General features: G+C 34.3%; 1 protein-coding gene across 1 annotated transcript; it reads right to left on the bottom strand.

Moving 5' to 3' along the window:
• Positions 1-18: 18 nt before the first annotated feature.
• Positions 19-7,540, bottom strand: FTSZ2-1 (Tubulin/FtsZ family protein). The gene is made up of 8 exons (XM_028271262.2): positions 7,196-7,540; positions 6,128-6,889; positions 4,290-4,589; positions 3,173-3,263; positions 2,597-2,721; positions 1,226-1,318; positions 770-835; positions 19-527 (listed from the first exon to the last, which is right to left on the bottom strand). Exons 2-8 carry the CDS (start codon positions 6,779-6,781, stop codon positions 396-398), a joined length of 1,461 nt encoding a protein of 486 aa, XP_028127063.2. The 5' UTR covers positions 6,782-6,889; positions 7,196-7,540; the 3' UTR covers positions 19-395.
• Positions 7,541-19,510: the final 11,970 nt, after the last annotated feature.

Here is a 19,510-nt window from a genome sequence, read left to right as displayed (position 1 = left end):
AACATGAGATGGAAGGAGTTCAAGGATATTTCTTTCTTCTTCTTTTTTTCGATTCAAAAGTTCAAGGATATTTCTAAGAATACACTCTGCAACAAAGCAATATAGGTACAAATATGTGTTTATCAGATCTGCTAAAAGAAGTTATATAACCAATCTCTTAGAACCCTACCCTTTAGTTATTGAGACAGTTACAGATATAACAGTTCCATGTTTTTGCCTTCAGCAATCAAGGTACAAAAAGACATCAACAAGCTTTTGTTCTCTAAGAGCTAAAAGCATTTGATGGCATAACCAAAATCTTGTAGCTACAGAAGAATGACCCAGTTCCATAAAAACACAAAATCGAGGGGACAGGTTGGAATAGGTAATTACACGAGGGTAAGCATGAGAGTAGTTTAAGCTCTTGGATAGCGAGAGCGGCCTTTCTTCCTCAGGAACTCTGGGATCTCAACTGCGCCACCTTCATTGAATGAGGAAGGTCGTCGATTCATTCCAAGAATGACATCTCCCTGTACTAGCTGACTTGCCTGCATTTTCACAGAAGTTGGAAAACTTAAAATATACTTCTTTTCAGAGTAGGTATGTCAACGGACACGTAATCAACCACAGAACCAATCACACAAAATACAAGTGGAACAGTATGAGTGAAACTGTATTTTTTATGACGGATCCCACTATCTGATATGTACAGACAAGATTGTTTTAGGTGATTGGTTTTGTGTCCGTGAACTTGTTGAATAAGAAAACCCAAAGGTGGATTAATTAATACCTGTAGGGGTCTCCCTTCATTTTCTTCTTGACGTTTGAATCCTGTAGCAATTAGAGTAATACTGACCTGAAAGCAAAACCCAATGCAAAGTGACAAATTTTATTCAAAAAGAACATCCACGCCCGAAGTAAATGGCACGCTAAGCCGTTTCTCAGTTGAAATGCCTAACTTGTGAAAACTCAAAGCTGGACATACAAACCAACTAGGCTCTAGCTAATGACCTTTTTGAAGTTTGGATTGATAGTATAATGAAGTGTAACATTTTTTGACAATTATGAATTCATAATCATTCTTGTTCTACGGACATCCTTGATTGAACAATTAAATGGTGAGCCACAAACTATTACTTCCCTACGATTATTACATCAAAAATGCATGATAAAACAGTTCTCCAATATGTTATTACAGGTGGCTAGGGCATTTGTATGTGACCATGCCTAGAAAATAGTAACTTACCTGACCACTGAGAGCTGGATCTATCACTGCTCCAAATATTAAGTTGGCAGTAGGATCCACAAGGTCATAGATAACCTCTGCTGCTGCATTTACCTGTAAAACTCCCATATGAAAATCAAGTGTGAGAAGGGACACCACGAGCAGAATAACTTATAAACTAATAAGCAAGGACGCAGTTATGAACAAAGACATGGACACAGCGTTTTTCAACAAACTAGGACACAGACACGGTGGGAACATGGCAAAGTAAAAATAAAAATAAAAACAAATTATTTACCATGTATATGAATATAAATTTAGGATACATAAATGTGAGAGGCATCGATGTATATGTAGGTGTATTTTTTGTTTTTTCTACCTTTCCCCTCTTTATTCCTATATATTTGACTTACTCCAAATAAGTTTGATAAAGTGTCCCCAACGTGCCTTCAAAAAAAATAGTAGTTAAAAATTTTGACAGGCCACATGCCATGTCAGACACATGGACATGCACACCCACCTTGGAGTGTTGATTTGATGCTTATTAGCTTATGAAATAGCATGATCATAACCAGTTCACCATGTAGCATTACCATACTTTAGTATGGCATTTCTTCATAAGATTAAGGATTCCACCTAAGTGAATGCCAAGCTGATAAGAGTGTTTAAGATCCAACCTACGCAAATTGGACATCACTACAGCTGTTAATGGTGAGGAATAGTGGATTCACTGGCCAATATATTCCTTGCAACAGCCTTTCTTCGCCAATAATACAAACCTTTAAGGTTCAAAGTATGAATCAAGGTGTGATCGGGAAGATAGATAAAGAGACATGCATGTGGATAAAGAACATAGCATGACAAGGTTCAACATAAGCAAACATAGCATGACAAGGTTAAACATAAGAATTTGTCTCTGTTCTGTTCATGTAAAATTGGTGAACATTGAGAAAATCCTCAAGGTACTTTAAGTGGCAGATGTGGGGCCTAACCTGGGACCAATACCTTAGATTTGTAAGTAATATTCCTTTTTGTGGGACCTTTGGGTCATTTAAATATATAAAACTGAGGGCTCTCTCATAGGTTCTTTTGATGTACATGGGTGGCATCCCCTTGATGCTAATTAATGTAGTTATTATTTACTAAATAAAAAAAAAAATGGTGTAGGAATTTACATAGGCTGCAATACATGTATACAAACATATATGTGCATGTATACATATATTTACGTCTCGGAAGTTGTAGAAGTTCGCTCTCAATTAGATCATAATTTTAACCACAAATGGTTATATTCAGAAGATGCCCAAAGAAAATATAAGGTTGTAAACAGGGATCCGTAAATATTAACTACACAGATCAAACCCATGCATATGATGAGAGAGAGAGAGAGACCTCAAACAAAGTTAAATCACTACCACCAGTTATGTTCCAGACAATTCCAGTGGCCCTCTCTATGCCAATATCTAATAAAGGTGATTGAACAGCATTTAATGCAGCATCTCTTGCTCTGGACTTTCCTACACAAGAACAAATACCACAAGATAACTTACAGAAGTTTGGCCACTCATCCTATTTCAGACTAAACAAAGCCAAAAGCAAAATGCAGAAGAAAAAAAATACAAAAATATGTGTATCCATACATTTTCTTTTCTTGGCTTAATTAAGGTTACTTACATTACTTAATTCAGATAAGTTTTCTGTGCTACCTTCAACATATTCAATTTCTTATAGGACATCATAATATTAAAATTTAAAACCTAAGAAAAACATTTTTTTTAAAAAACAATCATAATTAAAATCTAGTCACTGAAGAACACAATAAAAAATTGATCACACTTTATTTTTTCTGGTAAAACAGACAAGAAATTTTTTTTTTTTTTTTGGCCTCCATGAAAAGGATTCCCAAGAACACAAGTGAAGCCTTTAACGTGTCTAAAGATCATTAATCAAGTAGCTTCTCAAATTTACCAGTTGCAGTTCCTATTCCCATTAATGAAGAACCAGCATTTGCCATAATAGCTCGCACATCAGCAAAATCCACATTCACTAGCCCTGGAATCTGCAAATGCAGCATGCGATCATGAATTAGTGAAAAAGAGAGACAACCCCTTAAGGTTGCACATTGTACCACAAAATGGAAAATCAATTACCCAAAGAAAACAAAGCAAAAAAAAACGAGTTTGGCATACTACACAGAATTACGCAGGCAGATATAGTTACGCTCATACAGGTATCCATGGCTTGCTCTAACTTTAACATCTAAGGATATATGTTCTAAGCCATTCATATTAATATAATAAAGTAGCTTTAAATGATAATTCTCTCTTCCCCACTTTAAGCAAATCAGTGATTATTATCAAAATAAATAATGAATCATTTGGTCAAACAAGGATGTTCTTTGCATTTACTGAAGGTATATATCGCCAAATATGTGGATTGCGTCAAAGAATGAGTCAGCAACCTTCCTCATTGTTATCAATGAAGTAAGAACGAAACAATTAACATAATTTTGGCTCACAAGAGGGTAAGAAAGAAGTTTGTTGACATAACTATGCCTCATGCAATCCAAAGCCTATCAGGACAAATCCTCAGTGTTCTGTTTGTTACAAAGGATGAAAAATAGAAAGAAAGGAAAGTGAGGAGGGAAGGAAAAGGCATCCTTACAACGGAGGCTGCACATCCCTTTGTGTGTTTGGTTGAGTAAGAAGGAAAAGAGAAGAAGGATGAAAAATGTATTGTATGGCTTTACCATTATAGCCTGACATATTGAGGGAAGACATTTTTTTAAAGGAAAAAAATATAAAAACAAAGAGGCTCTTTCCCTCCTTTCCTCTCCTTTTTTGGAAGGAATATGGTGGGCCTGAAAGGAAAGCCCTTCCCCTGAACTTTCCTCCTCTTCCATTTCTCCTTCCTAACAGATAAGGAAAAGTATTTTCAACCCTCCTACCATTCCATTCTTTCACCTACCAAACAGTCCGCAAGGGAAATGAAGATCTATAAATCACTGCATAATTTTGATGTTTCTTTAATTTCACCCACCAACCCATCAAGTCAGCACACACAAGTATTTTTTGGCACTCCATACCGTGATTATATCAGAGATACCGCGAACACCTTGTCGAAGAATATCATCAGCCAGGTTAAATGCTTCAGTTACAGGGGTAGAAGGGGAAACTGCAGTCAATAACTTGTCATTTGGAATGACAATCAGTGTGTCAACATTGTCCCTCAAAGCTGCAATTCCTTCTTGGGCTTGAACAGCCCTCCTCCGCCCCTCAAAAGAGAAAGGGGTTGTGACAATACCAACAGTTAAGATACCCATTGACTTTGTAATTCCTGCAATTACAGGTGCCCCACCAGTGCCAGTTCCGCCACCCATTCCAGCCTGCGCATCATTATTTAAAGTTTCTATGTAAGAGAGAGAAACAAAAGCTATGGAAACAATAAAAGACTGAGTAACTGACACGCATGATACTAGTTATGTAAATCCCTCCGGACCCCAATCCAAAATAATCAGGTTGTCCACTATTTAGGAAATAGAATTGTAGATATTTTAGAGTGGACCCAGAATGTTCATTATCTATTTGCAAGCTTGTGTACAACATATTTATACAAGATTACAGTAAACTATTTTGGGCATGTAGCGCATGACATGCACCAAAATGGGTTCTAACATACAAGACACGTGGAGTTTTACATGTTTATAAACCATGCACTAGTTTATCCCTACTTAGTAGATAGTCCATGCCATGACTGTGAAGTACCCATGTCAAGTGTCCGACATGGGTACGTCACAAATTTAAATGAATCCATGTAACTATCTAACAAGGGATGTATAAAGATACAATAGATGGGACCAAAGTTACCTAGAATGAGGAATGGGAACAAGAATGTGGTACACCACGTGATGTACAATGTGGTACAAAAGGGGGTGTACTTTTATGGATCATACGATCAAAATTTATTGAGGCACTTCTAAATATGAGAGCAACTTTTTGTAAAGAATTAGACATCCTATTTATCCAAAAAAAAAAAAAAATTAGACATCCAAAGAAACATAGTACATTATTCTTCAACTTAATCCTGTAAAATCACAAATCTAGGAGAATTACGGTCTCTTTTATTACATTTTGTCCCACCAACATTCCTCTCTATACATTTTGTCCCACCAAAGAAACCGTACCATTTTTTGGAAAATGTCTTCCACAATGTAAATCACTACGGTATTAGCCTTTTTTGATACACAGTGGGACACATACTAAAATCCAGATATTATAATGAAGACAGAAAACATAAGGATCTGTATTCATCAAATTTCATAGTAACTACAGTACCCACTTGTTCTCCATTCATAGTGAACTAAAATACAGAATCACATGACTCGGAAAACTGCAAACAAAGAAAATTGGTTTGCGATTATGGACCACTATATGAAAATAAAAAACATGGACTCGAAGACAAGCTATCTATCCCGTCAAAATTTAAAGAAAATACCTTATGTACGTATGACGATCTATCTAAATGAAACCTATGCCTCATAATGCATCGCATAAATTTTGGATATGAAAGTTTAATATTCAATGTTGGTTGCCTTTTGACTGGGTACCCGAGAAGGTCACATACTTGATGACCATAATTTTTAACCAAAATTTCTCAGGTAATTTGGCTATAGGGCATAACTTTACACAAAATTTCTTAGTTATAGTTCTTTTACACTTTTCAATACCTCTCTTCCTCAAACCATCAGTGCTTTTCTTAAAAGGATTTTGGAAAACAAAAAAGACCTAAAACCATCATATGATGAATGGATGAATTTTTATTTTTTTCTCTTTCTATTGACACGTTCTTGAATAGAAAACTAATATGACAACAAACAACAGATTAATCTGGAAAATTACATTGGTAATAGTATCTGAAACTTACAGTCACAAAGACCATGTCTGAACCATAAACTGCCTCTTCTATCGACTCTTTGCTTTCCTTGGCAGCATTCATGCCAATATCTGGGTTCCCACCAGCACCAAGTCCTCTGGTAAGCTCTTGACCTATTTGTAACCGGTGCTCAGGAAACACAGGCGACATTCTCATGGCTTGAACATCTGTGTTAACAATCCAAAACTCCACACCCTTCATTGCACTCTCTATCATTCGATTAACTGCATTTGACCCACCACCTCCAACACCAATAACTTTGATCTTGGCATCATTGTAGTTACTCAAACTTGATGAATCTCTCAAGCTTTCAGTGACACTTCCACTAGGACCATCCTTTCTTGGATTAGTCACCGTGTTGTTCCCGTCACCTCTAAGCATTGAAATTTCGGGATGTAAATTCAGAAATGGGTCCTTATTATGATATTGGTTGACATTGTGAGAGTTGGCCGAGCATTTAAACCGAGGAGAATATGAAGCACTCTTTTGGCTAGCACCCAAAATCCCAGTCTTTTCATCAAACACGTTCAGGGAGCTTACTCTTCCATAGTGATTTTCCATTGAAACCCTCCCCACAAGAACAGTTAGGACCCCGGTTGGGCTTCGAGTATCAGGTGTGAAATAGGGTGACAAACACGTTGCCATTTTGGAAAAACTAAAATCTCGAAATTAAGCTACTTTTGCTATTTTTAGGAGATTGAGAAACCCAATTGACTATATGTCAAATTCCATTGCAAGATTTTCTAATAAGACCTGTTAATCAAACCCAAGAAACAAAAAAACACAGTTAACTAATTAAAATAAACCCATAATAGAAAGTTAGACATGAAGATAATTACAAGCAAGTTGCTATATAAAAACAACAACAATACACTCAGAGACACTACAACCTAGCCGAGTAGTCAAACAAATTTAAGAATCAGCAAATGAGTGACAGGTAAATCAAAAAACCCAGAACAATATCAACCCTAAAAATCAAAAATGCAAAAATGTAGAACAAGACAGAGAAAACGTCATATGGGTTAGAGAGAGAGAGAGAGAGAGAGAGAAAAGAAAGACCTTTGATTATAGAACGGAGGGTGCGGGTGCAATGATGGAAGCATTCGAAGAAGAGAAAGGGGTCCGAATTGTGGTTTTGGCAGTGCTTTGTGGAGGGTTTGATTAGAACAAATCACACTAGTTCTTGTTACTACTAATCCAGTAAATTTGGTTTCTTCTGGAGTCCACGCTACCATAATCGCATTAAATTCTTCTGAAAGAGTAAAGAAAGAACACTACCTTGCATTTTGGGGGAAAGAACTTGAGAGTGTGTATTTTAGTGTATAAAGTAAAAAGGTGTCAATTTATTTTTTATAAATAAATTGTGTATTTTAGTGTTTTTTTTTTTAAATATAACTTTACCATAATTATATGAGTCTCTTTTGAATTTTAAATTGTATAATATTCAGGGAGTTTTTTTTTATAAATTCATTTTTTAAGAGTTTTATTCTATCCAATCTATACTCTTTTTGACTATTCCATTAGGTCCTATTTGAGATAAGAAAATCAAAATACCATTTTCATCTACTTATCTTCCATTTAGTTCACATTATTTTTTTATGTTTCAATAACTCCTATGGGTGACATAATTACCAAAATACTCTTAATGTGAATGTTCACACCGTCAATGTGAATGTTCATATCGTCAATGTGTAGGGGCCCGGCCCATGTCAATCCTTGTGGGTGTCCGAAAAAATTCGAGTCGGGCCCGGACGGGCCCGGCCCATTGACAATGTGAATATTCACATTGACATGTTAACATTCACATTAATAGGAGTGTAAAATTGGTCCGCGTCCCGTGGCGACGCGAAACCCGCCCGCGGCCTATGGGCGGCCCGAGGCGGGCCCGGTTCGACCCGTTGACAATGTGAATATTCACATTGACATATTAACATTCATATTGATAAAAGTATAAAATTGGCCCATGGCCCATGGGCGACCAAAAGCTCGCCCACGGCCCCGGGCGGGTCCGGCCCGGCCCGTTGACAATGTGAATATTCACATTGACATGTTAACATTGACATTGATAGGAGTGTTAAATTAGCCCATGCCTCGTGGCTACCCAAAACCTGCCCACGGCCCGTAGGTAGCCCGGGCAGGCCCGGCCCGACCTATTGACAATATGAATATTCGCATTGACATGTTAACATTCACATTGATAAGAGTATAAAATTGGCCAGCGGCCCAGGGCGGACCCGGTCCGGCCCGTTGACAATGTGAATATTCACATTGACATGTTAACATTCACATTGATAGGAGTGTAAAATTAGCTCGTGCCTCGTGGCTGCCCGAAACCCCGCTGCACGGCCCGTGGGCGGCCCGGGGAGGGCCAGGCCATTTTTTTTTAATTCTTTTTAATTTTTTCTACCAAAATTTTATTATTTTCCATAAAAAAAGACACTAGACCTCGGCGCGGGCCGGGCCTCGAACTGAGCCTTGAATGGGCCTTAACCGGGCCGATGGACCGGAATAGGCTTCAAAGTGATAGCCCAGGCCCTAGCCTAGGGTCTCGAACTTGGCTCGAGCCTGGGCCTGGGCCCAAACGAGCCTTTCTCGGGCAGGGTCGGGCCGGCCCACGGGCCAAAAAATTAGGCCCTAGCCTTGGCACAAGGGTATTCGGACTTTGGACGGGCCGATGGATCAAGCCTCGGGTCGAACCGGTGGGACTGGGCCTAACTCGAGCTTAGGTCGGCCTTGGGCGGGCCTGGCCTTTTTTTTTTAATTCTTTTTAATTTTTTCTACCAAAATTTTATTATTTTCCACAAAAAAATACATTGCGCCTCAGACGGGCTGGGTCTCGGACCGAGCCTTGAATGGGCCTTAAGCGGGCCGATGGGCCGGGCCGGGCCGGGCCGGGCAGGGCTTCAAAGTGATGACCTAGGCCCTAACCTAGGGTCTCGGACATGCTCGGGTCCGGATCGAAACGAGCCTGCCCCGGGCCGTAGGCGAGCTTCGGGCAGCCCACGGGCTGCGGGCCAATTCTACATTCCTATGAATGTGCATTTTAACATGTCAATGTGAATATTCACATTGTCAACGGGCCGGATCGGGCATACCTCGGGCCACGGGCAAGCTTCAGGCAGCGGACAAATTTTACACTCCTATTAATGTTAATGTTAACATGTCAATGTGAATATTCACATTGTCACGGGTCGGGCCAAGCCCGCCTCGGGATTCGGGCCGCCCACGGGTTGCAGGCCAATTTTACACTCTTATCAATATGAATGTTAATATATCAATGTGAATATTCACATTGTCAACGGGGCAGGGCGGGCCCGCTCTGGGCCGCCCATGCCCGCCCATAGGCCGTGGGCGGGTTTCGAGCAGCCACGAGGCGCGGGCTAATTTTACACTCCTATCAATGTGAATGTTAACATGTCAATGTGAATATTCACATTGTCAACGGGTCGGACCGGGTCAGCCCCAGGCAGTGGGCGGGCTTTTGGCCGCCCATGGACTGCGGGCCAATTTTATACTCTTATCAATGTGAATATTAACATGTCAATGTGAATATTCACACTGTCAACAGGCCGAACTGGGCCCACCCCGGGCCGCCCATGGGCCTCGGCTGGGTTTCGCGCCGCTACGAGACGCGGGCCAATTTTACACTCTTATTAATGTTTAACATGTCAATGTGAATATTCATATTCATATTGTCAACGGGCCGAGCCCGCCCCAGCTCGCTGGCGGGTTTCGGGCCGCCCACGAGCCAATTTTACATTCCTACCAATATGAATTTTAAAATATGAATGTTCACATCATAAAATTGCTAACCGTTCAAAAAATATTTATAAGGGTATCAAAATTAAATATAAGGGCATAAGTGTCTAAAAAAATAGTGTAAATAAAAAAAAAAAGGACTTTATGGAATAAAACTATACATACATGGGATTAAATGGGTTAAAAAATTCATTCATGGACTTCTTAGATTAAAACACTTCTCAATGAGATTTATCAATAAAAATTTCAATATTTTATGTAACTTCATTTTTTAGATGGGATCTCACTTCATTAGATAATCAATTTTGTAACTGTATCACCATTTTATCTAATAAAATTCTAAGTTTGACCTTATACATTTAAAAATGAAATTACTTGTTTATGACCTTTTTGAGAAATTTTTTAATCAATTTAATTGATTTTGATACAAAGTGATCTTTTCAGCAATTCAAAAAAAAAAAAAATTCAGAAAGTACATGATATGATATGATAGTGTTTTTTTTTTTTTTTTTTCCCTCTCATACCCAATCACATTTTTCTCCCCCACATTTCAATTGCAGCAGTTCAATGTACACATGCAGTCAAGTGTTAACGTCCACCTCCATCTAAATCCGTTACAGAAATTGACGAAAAATAATCATTTGGTGTGACAGTGGCATAATTTTGACGCTATAGTAGGGTACTAGAAAGAAATAGACTAAGATTAATTGGTGGATACATGTATACCATTAATAATTCATAATCATATACACAAATAAATAAAATAAGTAAAAAAAGAAAAATATGTTGATTATATAAAAATTAGGAGGCACTAATAATTTTAGTCCACCATGGATAGAGATATTGGTACTCGCATAATAATCTCTATATGAAAATGCTTGACTAATGAATATGTTTGAAATATACTTTTTAATATCATTAAAAATTATTAACTAATTTGATGATTTATTAATAGAATATGTCATTTATTGTGCAATTATAAACTTGAAAGGATAAGATGTAATTTTTAAAATTATAGTAGACAATATGTATTTTAAGTAAATCTCAGATGAATTTATAATTTACCTAAAAAGAAAAAAAAGTACAATCCGAATAGCATCGGCTAATATCAAAGAAAAATATAGCTAAAATCCTTTTATGAGAGAGTTTTATGGAAACTGAAAGAAAAACTAGAGAAAGCGAAAAGTTGGCAATTTCCATTAATTTGTCCAAAAAAAAAAAAGACTTAAGCTAGGGGGCAGCATTGGCGACCAGAAAAAAAGTGATGTTGTATGTCCAAATAAAAAGGCCAAAGGGCAAAGTAAGATTTGGCGTTTAAAAAAAAGAAAAAAGATTTAGCGTAAAATATAAAGGTACAAAAATATTATTTACCCTTTTTTACATTTAATAATGGATTATATTACATTAGCTTGTTTAAAAATTATAAGGCTTAAATAAACAATATATATAATTCACACTAAAAAGTTGTAGCATATGTAAATGTACTACCAGTAGCTAATGCAAGTGCTACTATGTATTTGTTTGTGTACATGAAGCAATTCAATTTAACTGGTAACTTTACTTCAGCCTCGGCCTATAGTTTCATCACTGACTCTGATCTGGCTAACAGAGACTGGACGTGGATCTGGAAAATTAAGATCCCTCATAAACTTAGATGTTTCCTTTGGTTGATCTTAAAGGGCAGGTTGATGACTAACCAACTTCGGCTTGTTAGACATCTTGCCCCAACTGATATCTGCCCCAGGTGTGGCCAACATAGTGAAGACATGAAGCATTTGCTTAGAGAATGTCCTACCTCTAAAGATATTTGGACTCATATTCAAAATCTCACCTGGTGGGAAGAAGGGAATCAGCAACCTCTGAATGATTGGATTATTTTGAACATAAAGAACAAAGATATTTTTCATGAAAAAAAAAAATGGTATCTTATCTTCATTGTTACACTGGCAAATCTGGAAAGCTCTTAATAAACTGATTTTTGATAACCTGTCCAATCCTATTCAAGTCAATCTCAAGAATATTTTTACTTATGTTCATGAAATTGATGAGGCTTTTCATTCCCCCCTTTGCCCCCATTCGGCAGAACCCAAACTAATTCATTGGTGTTGCCCACTTGCAGGTAAGCTTAAAATGAATGCTGATGGCTGTTCAAAGGGAGATCCAGGCCAAGCAAGTTATGGAGGAGCGCTGCGTGATGAAACAGGCACTTGGATTTGGGGATATTACGGAAAGTTAGGCCACTGTTCCAGCTTAGAAGCAGAAATATGGGCCATATATAGAGGGCTCACCATCCTCTTCCAGAAAAATGCCAGAGATGTTCACCTGGAATCAGACTCTGAGCAGGGCATTAACCAAATTCTCCATGGCCCAAACCACAACTCACCATTTAAGGCCCTCCTTGAAGATACTAAATTCCTGCTGCAGAGGACTAACAGCTCACTTGGCCACACCCTACGTGAGGGTAACAGAGTTGCTGATCGTTTAGCCAATATGGGAGTGTCTCAAAATGAGCATGTTGTAGTCCTTGATAACCCTCCACCTGAAGTTGCTGCCCTGCTTATACAGGACATGACTGCAGTTAGTTTATTGAGGGACTAGCCCTCTGTCTTGTTGTTGTTTTACCTTTTGAACTCTTGCTATCTTGTTTCTCTTATTTCATATGAATCTAAAAAAAATTCAAGTTTTTCTATGAACTTAAGTCACGTTTGTTTGGCAGATTAAATTAGATGGAATTATTAGTGAGAGGATGGTTAGTGAAAAGATTGTTAATGTAGAGTTTGTTAGTGAGGAAATTAAGTAAAAGTGTGTTTGTTTTGATAATAGTGTGGGAGACGGTTACTGATGAGATTGTTAAATTATTTTTATATAAAATAAATAAAAAAAAGTATTCATATATTAAAAAGAGCTAAAACAAATATTAAAATAAACAGATGCACTTGATAAAAAGAAAATAAAATTTAAAAAATAATTTTTTTATATAAGATAGACTAAATTCACGTACTATTTTTCTAATCTTATCCAAAATCCAACCAAGTTAATGTAGGACAATTTTCACTGTATTTAAAAAGATTAAATTCTGTTGTGTACAAAACAACAACAAGAATAAAAGAAATAGAGAAAAGGAGAGAATTTGTTTGATTACAAAAATCAAACTTAAAATAAAAATAAATAAATAAAACCACATATTTTATTTTGTTACAAAAACAAAATTAAAATCTGATTAAATAAACAAATAAAAATAGAATTAAATTAAACAACTTACTTGGTTAATTTATTTGAATAACTTTTCTGATCAAGTCCAGTGTTTAACACTGTGTCCTTAAGACAGATTCGTCCTCTCCACGGTACTTTCAGAATTTGGACGTCTATCTCCCAAGATGAAATGATCTACCACAAACAATAGCAGCACTACAAATTGTTTGCCTTACGAACACACTAAGTGTTTACACTCTTTCTTTTGGAAATAAAATGCAGCAAGATGAAGAATATAATTAGCAGAAGTGAAATACGAAATTTCTGAATTAAAAAACATCAAATGAGGGTGGTCCTATTTATAGATGTAAAGGTGACTCTTGGTTTTGAATTGAACAGGTATGATACCTGTTGGTTTTGAATTCAAACAGATTTGAATCTGTTAACAATTCAAACAGATAGCAAAACGGGAAGGGCCTTGTTTGGGTGTGCACTAATTCCAAACTAGTTTATTTCTGTTTGAAAACGGGAAGGGCCCTGTTTGGATGTACAGAAAATCCAAATCAGATTCTGTAAAATAAAATCAAAAAAGATTAGAAGCCCACACACCACGCACCCAAGCCCAGCCTAGCCCAGCCCGCCCGGACGGTGGCGGCGCGCGTGGTGATTTTTGGGTCCAATGGGTCTAGCCCATTTTGTCCATAACCTCTCCCTCTAAAACACTTGGGTACCCCTTGGGGCACACCCCAAGTATCAAACCCAAGCCTTATAAACCCTTTCAAAACTTCCCACCAAATCAATGTGGGACAAGCCAATTTACAACCTTAAGGAATTTCCACCAAAACTTCATTTTCATGGAGCACACTTTGGCTTCAATTTCCCATTCACTCGGTAATGGTTTTGAGCAACCAAATATACCACGTGAATCACAACGCGGCATAGAACGCGTTACCACTTTGACCCGAGTAAATCGACACTCGGGGCCCACCTAAAAAATAGACCAAACTTGAGGAAAAATTCTGATTTTAACCAGAATTTTTTCCACCATTTCCAACAGTTAATCCTCCTTCTGAGGGGATTACTAAGTCCCTCACACTATTAATCTCCCTCCCAAATCATCACCAAACAAGATGTGGATGAGATCCACACCCATAGTAATCCAATCCGACTCCTTACCCTGCTAAACAAAGCATTTTCCGGCAAAGCGGTTGTGGTGAATGTCATTTATGTGTCTACTTCCCAAATGGACAAACTCATGTGTTTAATAAAATCAAAATCATAATCAAAATCTATCTCACAAATGAACATATTTAGATCTCCATTTTATTAAATGCAACAATTAATTGAAACAACCTAGTACATATATGTCCACATTTTTAAAGCCAAACAAGCCACCTATACTATTGTATTAAGTGAGGTTTAAATTTGGTCTCATGAAACTTCTACCATGCATAAATTGAATAATAAAAAAACTTTTCTCCTATACCGACACATATGTTTTTCAAGACAATTTAACTGTCATAGCAGTTTCAAATTTTAAAAATTTAATTTACAAATTTAATTTAAAATTTAAATAATAATATAATACACACGTAGTGTGTGCACCCTAGTATTTAAACTATATGGACCTTACAATAGGATCCTGATGTCCAACTAGCCCAACAAACCCATTCTTCCACAAGAAAAAGAAAAATGGTAAGAGCACTAAAAGTGGTGCTCTAATAGCACCATTAATGATGTGATAATGGGCTACTTTTTTTCTTTTTTTTTTTTGACATTTTCAATGCATCAATGCTATCAATCAACACGTGTAAGTAACAGCTTCTTGCGAGAATTCATGACTCTCCTCCCCCAACACACATTTAACAATACACAACCATTTAACAATAGAAAAAAGAATAATGCGTGGGACCCCCTTTTGAGGGTCACCCCCTCACCCCCCTTTGCCACGTGGCAGAGCAGGAAAAAAAAGAAAAAGAAAAAGAAAAGGTAACCAATGAGAGAGAGAGGGGGTCAAAAGGGGTGGGGGAAAGGGGGATGAATCATTACTCTAGAAAAAATATGTAAATATTTTTAACTTCTGTTTTTAAAATTTTCGACTTTTCATTTGCTAAGAGTTGGATTAAATAAATGTGCATTGTTTTGAAACTGCCAAGGCTTGTCTCCAATTGGATTTGTCAATTTGTTGGGCCTTTATGGGTTTATTATAATAACTTGAATTCTTCATATTGTAAAATATATTAAAAAAATAAGATTAATCAAGCAACTATAGATATATAATGAGATTATATTTGTTTTTAAAATAATGGATATATAATGAGATTATATTTGTTTTTAAAATAGTGAATAATATATTTATCCGATCAAAATATAATTTTTATAGGAATGATCTAACTTACAAGTCTTATAATAATATAAATAATATAAATTATCAAATAGACTCTATGGTAGGCCACAAATGCCTAACTACCTCCCATTGACAAAGCCAATTGGAAACAAGCATCAATTTGCCTTGGCATTTTTTTTTTATTTTTTATTTGAAGACTCATAAAAAATTTCTTTCAATCTGACTATCAATATACGATAAATATCAATTTTTAATTTTTACATATATTTAATTATATAAGATTCAATTCTCTTATCACCTTAATAAATTTGTAGATTTAAAATCATGAATTTCTGACATTTCTCTTTTTTTAATAACAAATATAATTAGTGTTGTAAACAAGTTACATAAATAAGTCGAACAATAATTTGTTTAAGTTTGATTTAAAACTTAACGAGTTTTAAAAAATATATATTTAAAATTAGTTAGGTTATCTTTTTTAACCTTTTTTTAATTTAATTAAAAATATGTTCACTTGAGTGATACATTATTTACCAGGCACACCCGGTAACTTGATTTTTTTTTTTTATACAATTTTGTAATATATGTTGAGCTCGTAAAATTAACAAATATCAAAAGTATTCAAACAAATTTTTGTCTTTCCAATTGAATTCAATAAGAAAAATTTCTAAAAATTTTAGGGACATATATTTGTAAATCTTTTTTTACATACTATTATATTCTGCTTAGTTTAATTATTTTCTTATATTTCAATAAGTTTTATAAGCACATAATTATCAAAATATCCCTACTAATATAGGGTGAAACACGCATTAATACTCACATTGACGAAGTGAATGTTTCATGATATAAACATGGGCAAATTACCTACACTTCCCTTGAGGTTTAACGAAATTACAGATTCCTCCTGAGTTTTCAAAAATTACATCATGCCCTATCTCAATTAACGCCGTTAACGGATATCATAAATTGAATAAAATGCCCTTTTCACAAAAAAGGATAAATTACTTAAACTCCCTTGAGATTTAGCTAAATTACAGATTGCCCCTAAGGTTTAGATAAATTACAGATTTTCTCTTGAGGTTTAGCTAAATTATCATTTTTAAATAAGTTATGAAATGCAAAATTAAAATGGAAAAATACTTACCACACTACAAAAAATTAAGGTTTTAGAGACCAAAATTTAGAGACAAAATTATTTTTAACGGACCAAATATTTTTGTTGCGAAAAGTGTCGTTATTATAATTTTAGCAACAAAAATTAAACATTAGTGATTAATTATTATCTTTTTGGTATCAAATTTTTTGTCTCAAAAAATAAACCATTTTGAAACCAAATTATTTTGTCCCTAAAAGTCTATTTATTATTAACATTTTCGAAATTTTATCGCTAAAAGTCTTATTTTTGACTTTTCAGGACAACCTTTTAACGGCTATCCTCACGATGATAGAAATTAGTCCCTAAACATGTTTTGCAACAAAATTTTTCACTTTTAGAGATCAAAAAAATTGATCTCTAAAAGTCTTATATATTATAGTGTTAGATGGTGAAAATATCATAAAATTAAGAAATAATTAAATAAGTTAAAAATACAAGAAATAACTTGTCAAAAAATTCTTACAATATGTTTGGTTTGATTTTTAGAAATTTATTTTTAAATTTTTTTTAAAAAAATTAAAAATTAATTTGGTTAAGAAATAAAAAATTATTATTATATTTATATAATTTATTTTTTGAGTGGTTAGAAATAATTTTTACAAATTAAATATATTTTTTCATATTTATTTTTATTAAATTAGTTTTTTATTTTTTTTTTAAATTCTAAATTTTTTTTTTCTAAACAACAAATCAAACATGGTTTCAAAAACTTAATTTTTTTTTCCATCTAACGTAAATCTTTTGGAAATTTTGTTGGTTTATCACAGGAATTTTAGTAAGGGCAATATCGTCTATCAATTTATATTTTTGTGATATCAGCTAACTATTCTTAACGTTTAGTTAACAATAGGGATTAAATTGTTATGCGAATATAAACCTCATGGGGCAGGATGTAATTTTTAAAACCTCATAAGGGAATATATAATTTAGCTAAATCTCAAAGAAAATGTAGATAATTTACCCTATAAACATTCACGTTATAAACGTAAACATTCACGCTGTCAAATCTATACTATATACTATATCTATATACAAATGTAGTGAAGTCTCCCAGACTTCCAAATCCCAATTCCTAATTTACAATAAACTCTAAAAATACAAAAAATTACATGACACTTGCTTTAAGCTAATTTTTCAATCTACTGACATTTCTCTTCCCTAAGTTTTCTTTTAAAATAAAAACTCACAGTTTTATATGTGATTTTGATTACACTCATCTCTATCTTCACAATTTTCACTAAAATTGAAACTCTTCAGAAACGTTCTATATCTATCCATCTCTATAACAAAAAATAAAACTAATAAATAGATATATAAATTTAAAAATAAAAAACCCCACACATCTATCCATATCCTTTAAAACCTCTCATCTATCTCTTAATTCATCTCTACACATAATTATGCTGCTACAAATAATCCCAACAGTCCACTATTACAAATATTCATATATGTACTCCATCAACTCCTTATCAACGGACATATGATTAGCACAACGTGGTTGACGGTGACCACCACCCACTACCCTGCCTCTCGAGTCACTAGTCAAGCCTCATCGAATGCATGTCTTGATTTTTCTTTTTGTTTTGCTTTAATAATTTATTTTTTGTTTCAAACATTTGTGATTTTATATGTTGATTATAAAGATTGCAGAGGATTGCACACTTTTTAAATGTATACAATTGATTACCGATTTAAATTTGTATGTACAAACACCTATATTTATATAGATGTACACACCGAGAAGTATGTTTTGTTTGTTTTTTTTTTTTTTTTCTTTATGGGAGCAGGACATTTGAAGTCAAATTGTCACTATACGCGCATCCTTTTTTTTTTTTTTTCTTTTTTGTTTATTTTTGGCTCCAAAATGTCCAAATTGAATCATTTTACCAAGTATTGAATCTCCTCTGTGATCTATGCCGTCATGGTTTATCATTCTACAGTCATAAAATTTACATAATTATAAATATTTCTAATAATTGATGCTAGCAGTGTAACATGCTATGCATGGAATAAAATATATATTTAAAAAGAATAAAATTACAAAAGATATTGTCTTGAGTTATACATCTATTGTTAAATTTTTTGATTAGGTATAACGAAAAACAAAACTTACCACAAAATAGCTTTGGTAGTCAATGAAAAATAAATTTATTTGGATGCCTATGACAAAATAGTAAAATTATATATTCTCAGGTGTGTTTACATATTTTGATTGAATTTACATTTGATGATTGAAAAATGCTATACATACATAAAATTCATATTAAAAATATCACAAGAATGATGTGACAATGTCATTGTAATAAGTAAATTTAAATTTTAAAAAATTATAAGTGAGTGACATTTCACCTCAGTTCTTCTCTTATTTTTGAGTTTTTTTATTATTTATAATTTTTTTAAAAAATATATAGAAGGCAATTTCACTCTTATCCAATTTTTAAGCTATTACGCTCTCTCATTCTTCTACTATTAGAGTTATACTATATCTTATTTTACTTTTCAAGTTTATCTTATTTTATTTTTCAATCTCCATTTGACGTTTATTGAATTTCTCTGTAACCCTTTTTTTTAGGATTCATCTAATTTTTTCTTCCTATATTTTATAATTTACCTTCAATTTTTTATTTTTTTTTTTATACATAGTGAGATCAATCAAATATAACCATCTAAATTAGTATCATAGTATTTAGTAATTAATTTTTAACATGTTTAACATTGTTGATCGCTTTTTATTACTTACCTGTGTATAGCACAGATTATTGCTATTTTATTTAATATGAAAGTTGTAAGGGTTTAAAAAATATTTATAAGGATAAAATTATTTATAAAATACGTTAAATATAAGAATTAAGATTTAATAGATCAAATATTTAAAACAGTGGACTTAATATAATTTTGATAATACAGTTACGATACA

This window comes from Camellia sinensis, chromosome 3 (genome assembly GCF_055761805.1).
Source record: "Camellia sinensis isolate YWXY chromosome 3, ASM5576180v1, whole genome shotgun sequence".
In the NCBI taxonomy this organism is placed as follows: Eukaryota; Viridiplantae; Streptophyta; class Magnoliopsida; order Ericales; family Theaceae; genus Camellia; species Camellia sinensis.
This window is presented reverse-complemented; position numbering and strand designations above follow the sequence as displayed.

Excerpts from the sequence above, each read along its gene's own strand:
- FTSZ2-1 (XM_028271262.2), bottom strand. The coding sequence starts at position 6,781 with ATGGCAACGTGTTTGTCACCCTATTTCACACCTGATACTCGAAGCCCA. Across the intron at positions 1,319-2,596 it reads GTGATTTAACTTTGTTTGAG|GTAAATGCAGCAGCAGAGGT; the intron begins GTCTCTCTCTCT and ends GGAGTTTTACAG. Across the intron at positions 836-1,225 it reads ATCCAGCTCTCAGTGGTCAG|GTCAGTATTACTCTAATTGC; the intron begins GTAAGTTACTAT and ends TTTTGCTTTCAG.